This window comes from Rhopilema esculentum, chromosome 9 (genome assembly GCF_057945365.1).
Source record: "Rhopilema esculentum isolate cy_ngs chromosome 9, ASM5794536v1, whole genome shotgun sequence".
In the NCBI taxonomy this organism is placed as follows: domain Eukaryota; kingdom Metazoa; phylum Cnidaria; class Scyphozoa; order Rhizostomeae; family Rhizostomatidae; genus Rhopilema; species Rhopilema esculentum.
In genome coordinates, this window is record NC_142823.1 from 10687817 (window position 1) to 10707456 (window position 19640).

Here is a 19640-nt window from a genome sequence, read left to right on the forward strand (position 1 = left end):
TGCGAATATAATTCGCACAGGAGTGCAAGTAATTTTCTTATCACAGGACCTCTCCTCATTTTAGAATCGAGGTTTATCACAATGTTGTCTTTCCAAGGCTAATCATAATATTCAACCGTAAGGCATTTGGCTGCCAGCGTAGCGGGTGTGGTAGGGGACTAATCTTCTGTTCGTTGACAAGTACTTTTGCAAGCATGAGCTTCAAATCTTTGATTGGATTATACAGCAGACACACCCCGAGTTATGACCAATCAGATAACAAAAAACTGTAAACAAACGCATACGAAGGCCACTTTTATTTATTTTAGCGCTACCCACTAAAATTGCCCAGTGTAAAATCTATTACAATAGATTTCAAAAGTTTTAACTGAATCTGGGCACAGAATAGAAATAAGGCAGAAGGGACAGTCACTTCGGCACCTTTGTTGTTGTCTTTTGCGGTTCCGAGGTAACGTTCAGAATGGTGCTGGAAAGAAAACAGCGTGCGTAGAAGCTTCGAGTTTTTAAAGTTAGAAATTGAGTTGGCAAATGGCGTGGAATCATTCAGAAAGCACGACATATGTCATTTATGGTTAAATTTTGATATTTTTTAAATTTTAGCGAATTCTAGCTTAATTGTGTTTTACAGTTCATGCTCCGTCTGATGCGATGAAATATAACGATAACATCAAGAAAGGAACAACACAAACAGCGACGAGCATAAATCATAAAGAAGGATGATGACCCTTGAAGCGAAAAGGTTATTTAGCTTTGCAAAAATGATTAAATTTTATACAATATTTCACTCCACACACGCTTTATTCTAAAATTGATGAGCTATCATTTAGTAGAAGTGGAGGGCCCATATGATATGGTTAGCATTAGTCATTGACAAACATGGTATCTTGTTTTAAAAAGAAGGGGGCATCGCCCTTCCTTTGGCTCAGCCCCTGGTGGATGAAGACAAGAAATTTCCCAGTTTCGTTAGTAACATTTATGATTTCATAATGTTGATGTGTGTTAGCTGTAGACCAGAAACTTGTGGTTAGTTAATTTTTTAAATCTTGTAATTGGTACAAGATAATAATAGGTTTTACTTACAGTTACAGGAAACAATTTAAAAAGCAAATGGGCCATGGATGATTTTCTTCACCGTTACCCTGGCTTGGGAGGCTGAAGAGGTAGTTTGCACTTGCCCACAGTACAACCCCAAGGCCAGCAGAGGAAAGGAGGCACCTCAGGTCTCCTTTGTTAGATTCATTGTCCTTACCTGCATACCCAAAAGATAACTGATAAAAGAAAATTTAATATTGCATAGGATCATGCTGTTAAGAATTCAAATAATGTAAGGCTTTGTGAAGATGCAAAGAAGTTCTGATCTACAGATGGACTATTTTTAAATATTTTCTATTTTATCCTTTTTGATGACTTTAACTCTCTGTTTGCAAATTTTGAGCAATAATATATACGCATTCTAATAAATAACATAGGAAAATATTTTTTTGCAAATTAAGCACATGGTTGTTGAATAATGACTCTATCCACGATGTCTAGAAGCTCATTTCCAACTCCTTTTGTTTTTTCGGCTGGAAAAGTAGCCTACAAATTGATCTTCCAATTCAACAACGTACTGGAGCATACTTTAAGAGGGCACTATCAGTCCTTCATGAGTAGAGGAATTTGCATCATAAGATTTAAAATGCAAAACAATATGTCTGATGTTTTTAGTGGTATCATTCACCACAGCCTTTTCACAGGTATCACATTTATGTTTATTAAAGGTTTTCCTGAGTACATAGCCTGCCACATATGTGAAAGCATTTTCACTTATAATATGGCTCTGAATATTTTCTGTCCTATAGTCTGGTGATATTAATTGCAATGCCTTAGACTGCAAGTTTGTTACAGGCTAATCTTTGTCTTCTTCACAATTGCCACTGGCAACATGTAGCAAATTTGAGTGAAAAAGATTCTTGTACTGGACAGAGGTAGGATTATCATTGTTACCATCTTGCTGCCAAAGAAGTTTTCAAGAGGATCTTGATTTAGTTGCCTCGTAACTAAAAAAGATGCAATACCTTCATGGTATAATTTTTTCCACAGGGACAAAATAGCCTTTAAAGAGACTTTACAACCTGTCAAACACTCAAATTGTCTGTTTGATCTTCACCTGTGACTCTGTTAAAAATTTTAAGGATGAGAAGAACCTTATTCCTTTTTTAGCTCTGACAGATGTGGGGGTGGGAGATTCAAGGGCTCTGAAAAAACCAGTTTCAGATGCAAATCTAGAGACCATTCGAGTAAAAGTTCTTTTGGAAGGTAAATGGAGCAATTCAGCAAGAAATCTATATGATTTCCCACTGATATGGTACAAATTGAGTGTCCATGCTTTAAAAGCAACATCATATCTACAACCTTTTGGTTTCCGAAAGGACAATTTGATTTCACATTTTAGAAAATTATGAAGTAATTTTGATATTCAATAACTCCATCTAGTAATTCTAAGGCCTTCATTGCACGCTTCTTGTTTTTCTTAAGGGGGGAGGATGAACAGAGATTCTTTCCAAACGACAATGGCTATTTTGTTGATAAAATGAATCTTTGATAAAATGGCTATTTTGTTGCGTCTTTTCTTCAAAACTTCAATCTGTCCCTAGCCAAATTTGATTCCTGGGTAGGTGGGTTGGGGGTTTTAATTTTAGTTTCAGTTTCATTGTCGTTTCTGAAATACTTTTTTCTGAAACTGGCTACTTTCTGAAATATTGGATATCGTTTCCAATTTTTGAAAAACTGGTAGAAAATTTGGTGTCTTGATTTCATATGATATGTTTCCTTGGCTTTTCTCTGATAAAAGGGCTATTTTGTTGCGTTTTTTCTTCAAAAGGGATCTGAGTTTTCTTTTCCTTGGGGTGTTTATAGTAAGTTGGGCTGGGGTTTGGGAGAACTGACAAAATTTGTTATTTTCTCCATTTGTTGATGAAGGCATATTTTAATGTTTGACTGGTTGCATTGGCTTTGCGGGGGCTCTTTTACTTCCAACTATTGGCGGGGGATTCGGGACATCAAAAAGGGTGGGGAATGCATTTTTGGATAATAGGGACCATGTGCAAAAATTTGGCAAAAATTCTGTTTCAAAATGTTTGGAACAAATGTAGCAATTTTTGTTTAAGTAGGGCATTGACTTCTTTAGCAGATCCTGTCTGCTGCTATTTTGTACCCTTTTTCTGCATCTATAAAGTAAAATAGATCTTTTAATCAATAAATATGAATTAATTTTTTTAAAAAGTTTGATTGTTTTACGTTGAAACAAGAAGATCCTGTTGAAGCGAATTAAATTTAGGCCTACTCACCGGCTTTCGTCCTATGGGAAACAGTAGAACTGAAGATTGGGGCATGACTTTCTTTTGTTATTGCAGTTAACAGCAGCATAGTAAGCACCTGTCCCACTACGTTTAACATCTTTCACAAGTTTTGTCTGATAGGCCAGCATTTTAAGCGATTGAGAAGTTCCAGAAAAAGGAAAGTTTACTACTTGCTCTTGAATATTTTCCAGGAATGTTCCACCTCTAACCTCCTTTTCAATGATGCATGCACAAGAAAATCCATGACCACTGCAAAAGCCCGTAGTGACCCTTCTGCCTTATTTATATTCTGTGATCGTGCTCATAAAATGTAAGAGAAAATTTTTGTCGTGAACTTTCTCTATATTCTAAATACTCTTTAAATGAGAGCATCCTAAAGATGACGATTTCTACACTATACACTGCAAACATTTATCCTAAAATACTCCTAAGGTGAACGAAAAAGTTGGGAATTGAAATAAAATACTTGAAAACATTTCTCCAATAAATCTACGCAAACGTCATTTGAAAGTCGCTTTTCTCGATTGATCAGCTTGGTTTTTCATTAACTAGTCAAAATTTTATGGTTTTATTACTTTAAAACTGCTGCTATACAGACAGAGTAAATCTTTTGAACAGAATCATTGATTAAAAATAACATTCCCTTTGTCATTCATTCACCATTCTACACCGACTTTCTGCTACAATGTACACTCTTTCGATGAAAACTTTAAATAATTTATGGATTTTAAATCAAGATGTTAAAATTTTGTTACAGAGTAGCTTTGACCACAGATCACTGTGTTCATTTCATGAAACGATTGCATACACCCAGCAAGCTACATGGCATAGACAAAGAGACTAGTATGAGAGCAAACCTGGGTGGATTGTTTCCACTGTCTTCATCCCAATCCAATAGGCTGATCTATATCTGGCATATTTTTTCTGTCATATGCAAAATACTATGGCAACATAGCCCTGAAGGCTGACAAATGAAGGTTCCAGTCAACTAACCTTGTAGCTCTGATAAACTGTAACAAGCAGGGGCGGATCCAGACATTCGCAACATTCGCACTGGCGAATGTCAGATTTCCACATGTCTTTTGGTAATTGTCTCTTAATATCTTTCAGCATTGTGAATATTGTACTAGAAATGGCCAGATAATAAAAAAAGGTCCATAGAATACAAGAAATAAAAGTTTTTTTTCCTGCTCTAGTTGCTATGATGTCACCTTGTTGTTTACTTTTTAGGTTTTATTCCCTCGTTTTCGTGATTTAGAGATGATATATTCGAAAGAGGGCTCCCCCTTTTACGCATAAATTCACAGAGCACCAATAAGGTTTGATGCGAATGTCGAATGGAATTATAATATATTAGGCTTGCGTGCGCAAACAAAGTAGTACTGAAAAATGTATGCTAAAAATTTGTGCGAATGTCAGTCCAGCTATGTTATTTAGCCATCTGAAAACCAATAGGAAATGTATATGGGAAATTTTTTTGCGAATGTGGCGAAGGTAGATGCGAACTATGTTCGGTAGCCAGTTGAGGGAGAGAACCTTGGAAAGTGAGTAGATAGAAACCTCGCTTCCAGATCAACGGCCATGATTGTTGTTGGAAAGCTGTGGAGACATTTGCTTGCAGATAAGCAGCAATTGTACTTCAGAGTGAGTGAAAGGAGTCAAGTATAAGATGATTTTTAATTTGAATCAGCGGATTTCTTATGAAGATGTTCAAAGTTTGTCGAAGATTTTGGTTGATGGATGGAATTTGATAGATGGCAATATGCGAGGACAGTTCAGTTTGACCTAAAATTGTTGAACCAAAATTTTGCCTATGTTTTCATTTTCATGATGGAGGACGTTATTTAGACAGAGATTCAGACTCAAATAATATTTTGATGACTACATGATGCTTTTTAAGGTAAATAGCCATTTTTATGCAGGCTTTCAATCAGAACTTTTAGGGTTCGAGTCAGGTACATGATGTAATACCGTACATCTTGATAATGATGATGTAGCATTCTGACGAATGATGCTGTTCTATAGATATCTTGATGAATTTGAATATGCTGGATTTTAGAGTTCTAAATATTTTTTATTGATAGATGTTGTTATTATCACAAACCTGTAAATAGTTTGACTGTGCTGGGGATTTGTTTTTGACTAAGATATTGCATTTTCTACGGCGTATTCTTTTCTTGTTAATTTTATGCTGTCAGTTTTGGAAAAATCTAGACTGCCATATTTGTAAATGAAAAAATTGTAATAGTATTTTGATTTTATTTGTCTGGTCATGCCATAAATATGGTAACCCTTTTCACAAGTTTAACCTCTAAAACTAGTAAAATTATTTGTGGATTCCACACTATAAGAGTATACCATTTGAAACTTTTGGTTCTGAAATACCCTTAAGATTCATTAATTTTTGTTTATGAATTTGCAAGTGACTGACAGTTTTCTTTTCTATGTAATTGTGTGTGTAAATAAATGTAAATATGGGTAGTAAATAAGTGCAATCAATGGAATGTTCCTAATGGGGGAATTACTACATTATTAATAAGAAATTCACAGCAAGTTGGTTCTGCCAAGTAAATATCTTTTATAAATCCATATAGTAAAAGTTACCATGTTTGCCTTATTTCTTTGCCATTACTGACTTTGTTTGATGTACATTTTAAATTTGTATATAATATATCTATGATGTTCTTGTTATGGAAAGACAATGAATTGTTTTAAATTCTGTTACATTTGCTGTTTTACCAACACCTGAAAATACTAAAATTGTATGATGTGTATTGACCTAACTGGTATTTTTGGCCATGTTTAAGGCACATCACACAGCAGTTTAGATAGAAAGGCGAATGCACAAAATAAATAACAGAAAGCCCCTAAGGTATTTGGTGTTGAAGTCAAACATTTGGGTGGATATTGCATTGAAAATTCTACACTTAACACAGTATTTGATTGTTAAATAATATCATTGTATAAATAGAACTAAGATTCCTTTCTTTAAATGGCTGTTTTTTAAGTGAGTGACGTAAAATGTTTTTCATGAGTTTTTCTCCCTGAGAAGGGGTGATACACACACCTAATATACCCTTATTTTAGCTCATCCTCTTTGTTCTTGACAATTTGTGATTCTGTGCCTAGACTTGCCATTAAATCATCATTAGAGCATTTCAAATCTTTGCTGCTGTTTTTCCATCACAAAAGCCATGTAGGAAACAAAACATGCCCACACAACAAAAGCTTGATGAGTGTTTCTCAAAATTTTTCCAGAGATCTCTTTTCTTGTTCACTCAATAAGTAAAATGCCAAATTTTCAATGAAATCCAGACCTGGCTGTGATTCTTAATATTTGTCCTTAAATTTCTCAACCTTTGAGCCTCAATATTTTTATTTAATCTATGCTGTTTAAAAAATGTGTTGTTAGTTTCCTAATCCGAAAACTTAATATGAGGAAAAATGCATCTTTAAGTGGAAAACTTCGATTCTGAGACTATAGTAAAATTTGACTGATTTTTTGGGCGTGGTCATATAGGCGTGGTCGAAACTTTGCGAATGTCAGATTTTTTTCTGCATCCGCCCCTGGTAACAAGATCCCTGTTTTGATAAGAAATTTAGCAGTTTTAATTATACACAACTAATATCAAGGTTTTGAGATTAAAATTAACACCAATAAACTCTATGGAACATTGAAATATATCACAAATCACACATGATGAATATAATCAGCAAACCACAGTTTGTTGAAATCTCACACATACCCTTCAGCCTGATGTACATACTCCAGAAAGCAAACAATCTTGATTTTGATGATGAGGCCATTACAAAGCTGTTGAACTTATCGCAAAGCTCTTAAAAAACAGGACATTTGACATAATGATTGAGTGGGTCGTCAAAAAAGGCTCCGACATGCATGAGATAAAATCAACTGTGTTGACTCTTTGACTTTATCAAATCTTTCTAGGAATGCTTCAACTTCACCCATTACTAGATCCTTTGCTGATGATCCCAGAATCAATGGAAATATCCGTCCAAATGAATTGTACTTGTTTATATTACAAGTCAATTGTTTGCTGCATATTAAATTGAAATTGCTTCACCTTCCCTTCAAGAAGAAGCTGTTGTATGGCAGTAGCCACTTTCAGAGACTTTCAGAGTACTGCCTACATAATGGCTGATTAATTTACTGAAAGAATACTTACACTGAGACTTGCATCTTCATAAACCTTGGATATTTCAGAGAAATACGACAGATATGCATGGAACTTGCCAAGTCTCACTACAAAACGATCATAACACTCTTTCTCTTTCCACCTAAGTTCCTGCACAACACCTTAATCAAAGACTAAAACTGCATACTGCAGTTGCATCTTGATTCCTCAGGTATGTTGTTATGGCACAACATTGTTTTGAAACCACTCCATCCTGGCAACAAAACTCCATCTTTTGCTACATACTTAAAATAATCACAAAAGCAAAATCGATTTGTTTTGCATTTTCACTTGATGTGTTGAGCTTTTCATTAAGGGCAACTTCATGAAACTTCGGTGTTTTCTGGCTCCTGGTGGTGTGGTGTTATGGTGTTACATCTATGTAAGGCATGTTTACAGATCATTGTGATTTTGCTATTTGCACATTGTGACCTATCCTGTGCCCTTCTTCAGATACTTTTGTATTATGATACCATTTGTAACATGGGTCTGCTTCACTACCTATTCCCGAAAAACCAATGTTGTCATACACTTAATTAATAAACTTGCCAGCATAAAATTCTCGTGCTACAACTGTGGCTGTATCGATAGCTAGCTGGGCAAGACCAGTGTCTAAAGACATGGTTAAAGATAGTGAGACAGAATCTCCTTGTAATGAGAGAGAAGTAAACTGAGAGAAACCAAATTCTTAGATAGGCACATTTGAGGCTTTTTTCAACAAAATTAGTCACAACTCGAAGTAACGTAAACAAGGTAACATAAACAAAAGCAACAAACTCAATAGCAAACTCAATAGCACACATACTATTGTAGATAAAGAAAGGTTGAGGACATTGTCTTTCACAACAGCCCTAAATCATTTATGACTGTTATTAACCCATGAACAGCCAGAAATTTGTCTCAAAGCAGTAGCTTTGGGGTCTGGTATTTCCCCTGCTGCCATTAAAGATTAAATCTTGGCAAACTGAAAACAATTTTGGAAAAACCTTCTCATCAACATCAACAAATGTTGCTTCTGAATCTGTTGAAAAACCTACCATCCATGCAAGATAATTGAACAAAAGATGTAGCACAACTTTCCACACCCTATTGCAAGACATGTCAGAAGAAAGAGGAGGCCACTGATCATACCATTTTGTAGGTGTGTTTATGACACTTTCTCTTAATGAAAGAGCCACAGAATATATTTCTCTTAAGCTTGAACTCTTGTTTTAAACCTGGGTTTAGAACTTCAAAACCACTTTCTTCCTCACTGTTGTCATCTGACTCTGTCATTGGCATTTCTGTTTTCTCAAGATAGGTCTCTACTTTTACTTATATCCTCAACATATACTATCTCACTTTTGTTCCTTTTCTTTGGTGTGTAAAATACCAGCTGCGGATTTCTTTGGTGTGTAAATTTTCTTTGATTGCTGCCATGTAATAGTTTTTTCTTTCTCTATTATTTTAGGTCTAATAAACTTCTCACATAATATATCAAAGGACTTTGCATACAATCTTGAACCATATTGCAAAATATTTTGATATGGTGTAGCCGTTTCATGTCGTAAAAATGAGGTATAGCTGGAGAAGCAACACCTGTGATTCTTGAATTCAAGGGCAACAAAATCTTTGTCCTCAATGTATATCGGAATCTTTTGGTCATTTTTTCTTTTAGCAGCCTCTCTCAACTTTCCCCCATCTAGGGCTTCTGCAGAGACAAGTTTATCCAATTTCCGAGTTTTTGTTTTCTGAGAAAAAAGTTTAGTCTTACATGTAACTGATTTTCGACTCCAATTGAACATAAAATTGGAGTAGCTAAATGACAGATTTTTAATTTCAAAAAGTTTAATACCCCTCTTCAATGAAGAGGCCAAAAATTTCTTAATGGACAGGTATTATCGCCCAATTTTTGATAGACCGAAAAGGAGTAGAAAAGTTTCTCAAAAAGTTCGATTTAGCTAAAGCTTTCTTGAGTCATAATTGAGAAAAAATAAAGACTGTAATGAGAAACGAAAAACTTTAAAAATTAAAGACAAACCAGGTCAGTGTAGTAAAATTTTTCTTGCTTGCAGATGATACAATATGGAGCGATAACATGCTTTTTCTTTGGATTTGCAAAGGAACAGGAATTCTTCTATGACTTTTAAAGCTTTGTTTTTGTTTGTTAGCCACTATCAGCCGCACCAGCAGTAGAAGACTGGTTCTTTTGTGCAGTAGAAGACTGGTTCGATGCTTCTTTTTCCTTTTCGTCAGACTTCAGCATGTTTAATAAAGGTTTTCGTTGTAAATTTGCAATATCAGTTCCTATGGTAGTAGAGAACAAAGAATGGTAGGTTTCAATTCAACGGTTTATTCCATATAATCTATTAAATTTTTGTTCAAAACTTTTCGTTAAATTGTGCCACAAAGTCTTCATTTTCATTGTTCCTCCTTTTGGATCATTTTAGCTCCTAAGAATTGATGAAGCCACATTGGCACATCCTCTAATGCCTATCAAGCCTAATGGGCAAGTTACTTCGCATAGAAGAAAAGCCAGCACTGAACATTTGGGTCTAGAATCAGCCCAGCCAAAAGTAAGCTTTTTAATCAAACGCATATACTTTTGCTATTGACTATTTGTAAAAAGTCTCAAGATAAACCTTTTCAAAGGTGATTCCCCTCCTATGCAGGCACTGCAAAACGTTGAAAAAAGTGGAGGGGGGCTAAAACCTTATAAAAAGAGGCTTTTCCGGTAGTTTGATATTTAATATTTGGCATTTTTTGCAAAAAGTGGGGGGAGCTAAAGCCCCCCAGCCCCCCTGCTCCATGGTGCCTGCTATGAGGGATGGAGAATTCCAAACAGCTATCACTGGAAACATTTAAATTTAGTCTCAAATTAAGGAATCCTTGATTGTGAGCTATCAAAAAGATGCTTTCTTTTTGCCCCCTATAAATCCAAGGTGAAATAAAAGTAGCACAAACTTTGGAAAGTGGCCAATGGGGCTGATGATAGATATCATCCCAGGAGTAAATTATGTATTACTAAAATATATTGAGCTTTTTTTCATTGTATTTTACTATATTATGATATAATTCAGCTATAATTTCATATTTAACCTATGCCCACTGTAAATCAGTGTAACTTAGACTGAAGGACTACCATTCCAGAAGTCTATATTTTTCAAGTCAAAAGATGCTTCCTGTGAGACTGAAATCCCTTGTCATTCATGCCAAAAACCACAGTTGGAATTAGAGTCTCCAAGACAACAGTTGAAAGTCAAGCAAAGTAAGCTGAGAAAGGCACAGTAGAAGATTCGTCAACTGCAGCAAAAAATAAAGATGATGATGACGATATTATGGATTCTTATTTATGAGAAGATGATTGGGACGGAGTTAGGTGGGGTTGATGCTATATCTGCTGAGGCTGAGGATACAGATGAAAATCAAAATTATGATTCTGACAATGACTCTGAGTTCTTGGCAGATGATATCCGTAATGATTGTGTGATTCTGATGAATCCTCATGGAGACAAGGTAGATATCTCTTAATCTGTACTTCTCCTTAAAATTGTAATTTTGTATTGATTCAGAGCAGTCATCTTTTACAAATGTCTTTTTCATATCTGGAAACCCCGAGGTAGTGTGTCTCTGTTTAATCAATTTTAAATAATATTTTTTCAGGCTTTCTTACCAACAGCTAAATGTTATGGTGTAACAAAATTGTATAGCATGTATGCAAGCTATATCAACAGATAAATTTTTTATATATTTCTCATGTTGATGTAGATAGGAGTGTGTTTTATCTGATCATTTGTGTATCATATCATTAATCCCTCAGCATCTAAAGTGTTTAATTTGATGGGTTCACAAAGTTATTGATTGCTAAACATTAAATGGTTCAAACAAGCATGTAGGAATGGGTAATACATGTTTAAATCAAACTGTGTTTAAAACAGTCTGAATATTGAAATTTTGCTTGTAGGAAAAGTTATTCCCATCAATTCTATTGTTCTGGAGCAACTATCAGAGCCAAATGATCACTGAGATACAGAACACAGGTGAACAACTCATTATTGGTGGAGATGGAAGACATAACAGCATGGGCCATAGTGCCAAGTTCGGTGCCTACACAATTATGTGCTTCAACAAGTCAAAGATTATCCACTTTGAACTGGTGCAGGTGAAAACTTATTTGGTGCAGCTGTTTTAGAGTAGACTGATTTTACCATTTATATATATATATACCAATAGATCTATATATTTGATAAAACATATCTGAATATCAATATATTTATATTGACCGCATGCAATATTAAAGGCATTGAGTCATGATAAATAGACTGGGTATACCGAAATTGCCAAAATCCGCTGAGTCATGAGTTCCATGACTGGGATGCTATTGGTTGACCTTGAACTGGTCACATGAACTCACCTTGTACTGATTAACATAACAGTTTCCATCAATAGCAAGTTGTCAACAACGGATGCCAATATCACATGAAACAGCAGCGATCACGCCGAAACCAAATGACCCCCTATAGAGAAAGCCTATTCACCATGACTCAATGCCTTTAAGTTGCTTTTATCTAACACAGCTTTACACAGGGTTTGCTAATGATCTCACTGACCATCTCCAATGAAGGCGATATCTAAAGGGAAATAGAAACATGATGAAAATTGGAGGGCATAGTGAAAAGGGGGTATTGTCTTCTACAATAGGCAGGTGCAGCACCTTTTTGATAAAAATATGCACTTTTCAAAAAAGAGTGGCATACCAAATGCCGCAGGAAAATACGAGGGAGGGTGTATGTATCCCCTTAATGTCCTATTTCTATGCCACAGTCTCTCCTGGAAATTGTGCCCCAGAATCTAATAAAAAATTGGACTCTGGCTCTTTTTTTACGTAATTATTCATAATTTTGACTCTACAGAGGAATGAGATTGGAAACAGTACTGGACTTAAGTTCAAAGGGTTCTTAAGAAGCATGCATTTTTTAAGGCTGAACGAGTTATATGTGTCAAAATTAGTTTCTGACCGTCACATCAGTATCACAAAGCACATGAGAGAAAAGGAATCAAACACCAGACATTACTTAGACTTATGGCATTTGAAAAAAGTAAGTTTTTTATATATGTAACAGTATATCTTTTACAGAGAACAGTATATAGTAATTGATGAAGTGATTGAGTGGCAAGTTTTATAATATTGTGTATTTTTATGAGTAAGTATCAGTGAGTGCATTTTTTCAGCATTTTCTCTGATCATTGGCTGAGGAGAGTCTAATCAGAAGTTTTAAATAAACTAGCTTACCTTTATTGTTATTACAAAGGATTCACATTCCATTTCAGATATTCGTGAATTTTTTCGAACAATAGTTGTCTACTAGATAAAAAGATTAGAAACCAATTTAGAAAAGTTAAGATATTGGGGTTTACACTCCCGGATTAAATAACTATATGAAACCTTCAAGGGCAAACATTTTGGATTTCTAACATGTATTGAAATGATCTGCCCCTCGGCTAACAATGCAAAGCAAAAGCCTATATGAGTGAAAAGCTTATAATCAAATGTGAATGAAAGCTTGTAACTCCCATAAAAAACCAATTAAAAGCTGTGAAGAAGGGTTTTTATTGACAATGAAAAAAAAATTTTGGTATTTTTGGGTTTTCAAGGTTTTTGGAGTGATTAACTGTTTTGAAAAGAATACAACACAATTATGATTGACAACAAAATGTTAAATATTGTTACACATGTAGCTCATTATCAGTAATTACCTCATTCCTTATCAGCATTTTGCCTGAAAAGAATTTGAACATCGGATGTTCTTTAATTTCTGCAACTTTGCCGATTATGTGGGCTCTGTCAAAAACAAGGTTGGGAACATCAACATTCAATTCCTTGAAAACTTCCTTGACATTCTCAAGACACTTTTCACCCGACTCACTGACGTCACCTTGTCCATCTCAATCCCATCTATACTGAGGCAGAGCCTCCATTGGTGTACTGCACGATTTCAACTAGACCTTTTTCTAACTTCAACATCATGAGGATTTAAATAAGAAATTGGCTGAACTAAAGAAAGACCTCGCTACTAAAGAATGCATTGAGAGTTTCAAAGCCATGATTTCAGCACAAGTCAGAAAAATTAAAATTTTTGAAACAAATGCCATCATAATGCGAAAATATATGATCAATTTGGCACCAGGTCAACCATGGATGTTATTTTTTGATACTTTTTCTCATTAGTAGATCTCATTGTCCCATTTTATGAGAAAGAAATACTGGGACCAGCAGATATTCCTTCTAATTGGAATGTCCTGGTAGTTGAAATGTCAAATGAAAAACTTCAACCTGGTGAGATGTTGTGGTGGATGAAGGACCCCTTAGTTGTTGTTTGCAAGTGAAAAGATACCAAAGATGTCTTTACAATCAGCAGCATGAGCAGGGCAGTTCTATAAGAAATGATGTTGTCAAAAAGGTGCAGAAAGGCAATGCTGAAAAGATTCTCAAGTAATTTCCTTTGTAATGTTCAATTGCTAAAGTAATTTCCTCTCCAGTAGATTCATATTGAGATGAAGTTAAAGATTCCTAATGTTATTTGAGGGTGGATAATGTTATTTTTTGTTAATAAACAAGGATATACCAAACGATGTCATGTAATAATGTTTCCAATCTGAATATATCAAATGGGCCCAAAGTGGCTGGCATACAATATACCCTTATCCTAATTACGTCATCATTGCGAATTTGCACTTTGCATTCTGTTGATTTGTTGATTTTTTTAATCGACCTCGTGGAAAACAGCTTAAAACATCGTACAAATATGTCAGAAAATATTGATTTAGCCATAATTCGAGCAAGAAATCAAAGCCCTAAATTTTTTAAAATACCATGCACTGGCACAAAGTCAATTTCAGTGAGCCTGGCGTTATTGAATCAAGAAGCTATGAAGGTGATAGACCAGGAACCGAAGATGTCAAGCAAAGATGAGAAGGAACAAGAGGATACACCTATTCTGCCCTGTGTGTTTCAGTAACAGAAAAAGAGACCCTCACCTCTCTTTTTACAATTTTCCTGATGGTCAGTCAGAGGAAATTGAGGCTTCTGAGGAAGAGGTGGATTCATCTAGTTGGCAGGAAAGACTTCAAACTGACATCAGGACATTGAGCCTGCTCAAAGGATTTCCCAGGCAGCAAGAAGACCAACATGTGCAACACACCAACTTTGACTCACAAAACATGAAAAGCCAATCAATTTAAGATCAACAACCAAGCCCAGGAACAGGGTGCCCTTTGAACCCAGTGCAAAGAGCCTTTTTTCAAACCGATGACGAGAATTTCTGTGTCCCCTTTCAGTTAGGGGACACAGAAATTAATGTTAAGAAAGATTTTCGGGACAGAATTCAGTTACTAGAAGATGAGAACTAAAGTCTTGAGAATGAGAACCAACACAGGCGACAAAACTCATCCACCAGTGGATACCTCTGAAGCGTGGGGTGAAGAATTTCCATTGACCAAGTAATCTTGAGCACGATTTGATAAAACTGCTGCTCAGTAGTGAACACAATGATTGTTTAGCCTGCTGAACTAGTAGTATTTCCACCGTCTATCATCGCAGTTAAGAGTTCTATCCAAAAGTGGGGTAAACTCAACGTCTAAGGGATAAAACAATACCAGAATACATTAGATTGCTGGCCCATGATTCTTCAGTAAATATTGTTATTCAGTATGCCTGCCTACGTTTTTGTGTAAAAACAAGAGAGAACTTTTTAAAATCTTTGGCAATTGGCCCTCAAGTTGCCCTTGCACTCCCCCCCCCCCCCCCATTTTCCAGGTTGCATTTTCCAGGTTGCATCGAAGCCCCTGTCAAACAACTATTTAAAGTTGTTAAAAGAGAGTAATTTAATTAATTGCAAAAGGAAGAGAAGAGAGGTAGATGAAAAAGTAAGAGTAAAGATAAGTGCGTAAGTTGAAGAGAAGTGTCAGGGAATCCCCATCGCGCTTTCTTCGGTATTCTAGTAAATTCTTAACCTATCATTCTTAAATCAACATGTTTATTTTTTATTGTGTATGCTTGTGTAACATAACTACGGAACTATGCAATTTATGTAAAAGCCTCACTTTGAGGCCGAGACAGTAAATTAGTAAAATCAAAATCTGCTGATATTGACTTGTTGACAAAGCACATTCAAAGGTAGCAGTTTATGATGGGAATTGGACTTTGTCTTCTTCAAGTTTTAGCCTCTTCATTTCATTGTCGGAAAGTCTCAGGAAAAGTTTTGGTTAAGGTGGCTGATGGCTTTCAGAAATAAACGATTGAGTTGCTATGGTGGCTAGGCCAAGAGTATTCTTTGTTTCATTTTGTGAATGAACTTTGCATCGAAATTATCGGATACAATTTGAATCAACCCTTTTGAGGCATCAAATTTACTTTTGAGGAAGAAGAGGAGTATAATAGTATTGATCACTTTTCTAGAATCCTTCCCCTGACATCCTTTCTGAATCTTAACCATTTGTGCAAGTAACTAACAGTATTTATTATAGTAACACTAGCAATAATTCTTTTTTTTGATAGCTGTTTGGGTGGCTTTGGTAATTTGCCAGTAGATATGCAGTTGAAGTTTGTTAATGTTTATTCCTCCTGTATTTAAGAAATCTGTTTACGAATAAGAATATCGTACAAACATTTTCCGATGACTGCCTTTCAACTTATATGTCAGCTGTTATCAATCTTCATGAAGAAAGCCAAAGAAGTTCATATACATCATGCTGATGTGCTTTCTCCAGATCAACTATTTGATTTAAGAGATTTAAATGTCAAATAGAGCTCAATGTTCACAAGGAACTCCAGAAGATGGTGACATACTTGCAACAGGACTCAGGATGAGTAGTTTATCTTGCTTTAATGGAGCAGATGCATATTCCCTTTCTGATACCACAAACTCAACATTATGGTTCCGATTTTGTGATTCTCTGTCAGCCGTGAAAGATCAATGGCAAGTGATTGTCAGGATGTAATTGCAAGTAAGTATGGCCTAGGGGAATAATATACGTCATGAGGAACAATAAATTCACATATTTTCGAAGCCAAAGTGGATGTTCCAGGTATAAGTTGACATACTTCGCAAAATAAGGTACAAAAGATGGATTTTGAGAAATCTTCTGTCATACAGGATGCTGGATGGATGTTGGACATCTTGAGAAATCTATGGGAAAATCCTGGTGGTAGGTTCTGGATAAAGGCAGGTGGGTGTGATGTGAGTATCCTTCTGAAGCTGGCAACACTCTGTTACAAGCTTCAAAAATCTCTTCTGGAAGCATTGAGATGCAGGTACGTGTCTATTCATTTGTATAATTTCCAGTGAAAAGTGTGCAGTTCCTCTAAGTGTGTCGCCATTTCATTCTATAAGTGACCAGAAAGTTGGGGATTTAAGAGATGAGTTGAAAGATGCTGTTATTGTAAGCAGTCTGATTTTTGTTGGCTTTGTTATCAACCAGTGTCAGTTATATAACTAATGACGGATACTAAAAAGCAAGCAAACAAGGTTCATATTAATAGAATAGAGCAATGCTTAACATTCAGTAGAGCCAAATTTTTGCCTTCAAATATGATCCATACCCTTGGTCTTGTTACAAAGTTAAACAAACAGTTTTAGGGAACGTTTCTTTAGAAATTTAAATACGAAGGCTTTTTTATAGAAACACTACAAGACCCAAAACAGGCCTAGCTAGCTCTGACAGGAGAAAGGCAACAAAATGTGCTTGGTTGTGGACTTATTTGGTCAAATGGTGTTCTTGAATTCAAGGAGAGCAAGTCACGTTCATTAACTAAGATATCAAAAGCACAAAAAACTCTTAACGGTTGTCTGAAGATATCAATAAATGTTGTACTGAAGAAGGCTATAGTAATTGCCATGGGGCTAACTTTGTAAGCATTCAAAGTGCTTCCCCGTCCTGAATGGTTATCTTGTTCATTGGAAGTAAAAAGACAACCATAGAGCAGAGAATGGGTTTGCAAACAAACTATCCTTGACTTGCCAGGAGTGTTTTCGATCCTATGAATTTTGCACCTCCAAAAAAGTTAAAGGAAGTTATGAAGTGAACAGACATTTTGCTTATGCAATCAGAAGGACTGGAAATGGTTGTGCATGTGGCAAAATGTTTTGTGCTGTGATGAACAACAAAAAGGGGGATTTGTATATTTAAATGGATGTGTAATCATAATGGATGCAATATCCATGGGTACAGGAAAAGATGGTAGACGTTCAGCCTATGTCAAGGCATTCTAAAGGATGCGAAACACATTCCAATCTTGATAGGAACTCTATAAATTTGAGAGAAAAGCATATATGCAAAGCAAATATTCATGGTTCTGCTGCTGCCATGGAGCCTGAGGGAACAAGAGGAATTTTTGCAAGGTTAGTAGAGAAACATGGAATGTATTACACAAAATTATATGGTGAGACAGTAAAAGTTTTCACGCTGTAGAAATGATATATGAAGAAACACGAAAACCAGTTTAGAAGCTTGAGTGCATTGGTCATGTGTAAAAAAGGATGGGAACAGCATTAAAAAAGTTAAAAAAAGGAGACTAAGGGCTTAGAAAGGAAAGGAAAGCTGATTGACAAGTTAATTGATAAGATTCAAAGCTACTATGGTATTGCAATTTGTAGTAATTCTGGTAACATTGAATCAATCTATATTGGCTGTTTTATGTCATTGTGCTTCATCGAAAAATGCTGTTATGCTTTATGTCATGGATGCAATATCATTGTGCTTTATCTCATGTAAAAACCGAGTATGTTTTAACTAGATTCTACTGTAACAAATTAATGCTTTGGCGGACTTACTTCTCTTGATATTATTTCAAAATTATATCATCAAAGGTTTATTACAAGTGCTTTGATATGAGAGTCAGAGTTGTAAGACAGGCAAACATTTTATATGAGAGTCAGAGTTGTAAGTTGTTGGTTGTGGGTTATCACAAAAACCTTCAGAAAAATACTGTATGTGTAGCCCAAAGAACTCCATTGCCAAGGAATTTCCTCATTCTGGGGGTGGGAAAATTGTCTTGCAGATGTTCCAGATCTTTCTTGAAAAAGAAGAAGTAAGTTGACATTTACTGCTCAACACACCACTTCTGATCTTTTAGTTTTTTAGTCACGCATGTGTGCAATATTTTCATTGAGCACACATGAAAATAAAAAAAAAACTGTACAACTTAAAAACGGTATTGAGGTTTTTTGGGACTTTTCTTTATTGATTTTGAGAAAATTAGAATTTTTAAAACCCAGATAACATTGAAAAATTGTCTTGAAAACGATTAATAGCGAATTGCCTAATTTTATTATTAAAACATGTTTGTTTATGGAATTTCTGCTAACATTTCATGCGTAGTTAACCCCTGTTTTTTCACCTAAAAGAAATTCTTAATCAACCGGCATTTTGGCAACAAAGTAATATAAATTTTTCCTATGAATAATCATCACAATTCAGATCATGGAGGAAATATTACAGTCTACTTGGAAGGGAATTTTATAATTGACATCTCATACTGAAGTTATCTTTACACTTTCAAGCTTTTCAAAAATATTTTCAAAATATTCGATAGGCTGTATCTAAAAAGAGCCTATAGCTAAATCTCTCTTTATATAAATGCCTTTTGAATGTATTTAATTTTGTTTCCCATCAATTTTAGTTTCTCAAATTCTGCAAACCTTTGTGCTGTTTTTAACTCACCTGGAATACCATGTTGGTTGGACACAAACGTACCAATAGCGGTGATATTCTTCTTCAGCAACCATTGGAATAGGCTGTATGATTTGTAAAGCCTATCCATTGAAATATTGCAAACTTGCCATTGTTGGCTGCTTTGTAGCTTTACAATGAGATGCTTGATAATACTTTCTGTGCCACTAAGATAATACGGTCCCTGTCCCACTTCTGGCTTTCCTGCATACACTGCAAATGTATATGTGAATGGATAAGGTGCATCATTTATGGACTCGAACAAAAGGCCATATTTTGCCGGCTTGTCAGGATTCTATTGGCGGAATGCAATTTGATGGCGCATTGGATAGAGGGTTTCACCTAATGACAAGAAAACCCTGCAGAACGTTTTTCAAGCAAAGAAGTTCCCAGG

The 19640-nt window shown here is 35.5% G+C and overlaps 1 protein-coding gene across 1 annotated transcript; it reads left to right on the top strand.

Annotated features, from left to right (window-relative positions):
- Window positions 1-10837: 10837 nt before the first annotated feature.
- On the top strand, window positions 10838-11708 carry LOC148959623 (uncharacterized). The gene is made up of 2 exons (XM_089110262.1): window positions 10838-11032; window positions 11481-11708. Exons 1-2 carry the CDS (start codon window positions 10838-10840, stop codon window positions 11706-11708), a joined length of 423 nt encoding a protein of 140 aa, XP_088966388.1.
- The last annotated feature ends 7932 nt before the right edge of the window (window positions 11709-19640 follow it).

Coding starts and splice junctions, on each gene's coding strand:
- LOC148959623 (XM_089110262.1), top strand. CDS start 10,838: ATGATGATGACGATATTATGGATTCTTATTTATGAGAAGATGATTGGG. Junction 11,033..11,480: donor TGAATCCTCATGGAGACAAG/GTAGATATCTCT, acceptor TTTTGCTTGTAG/GAAAAGTTATTCCCATCAAT.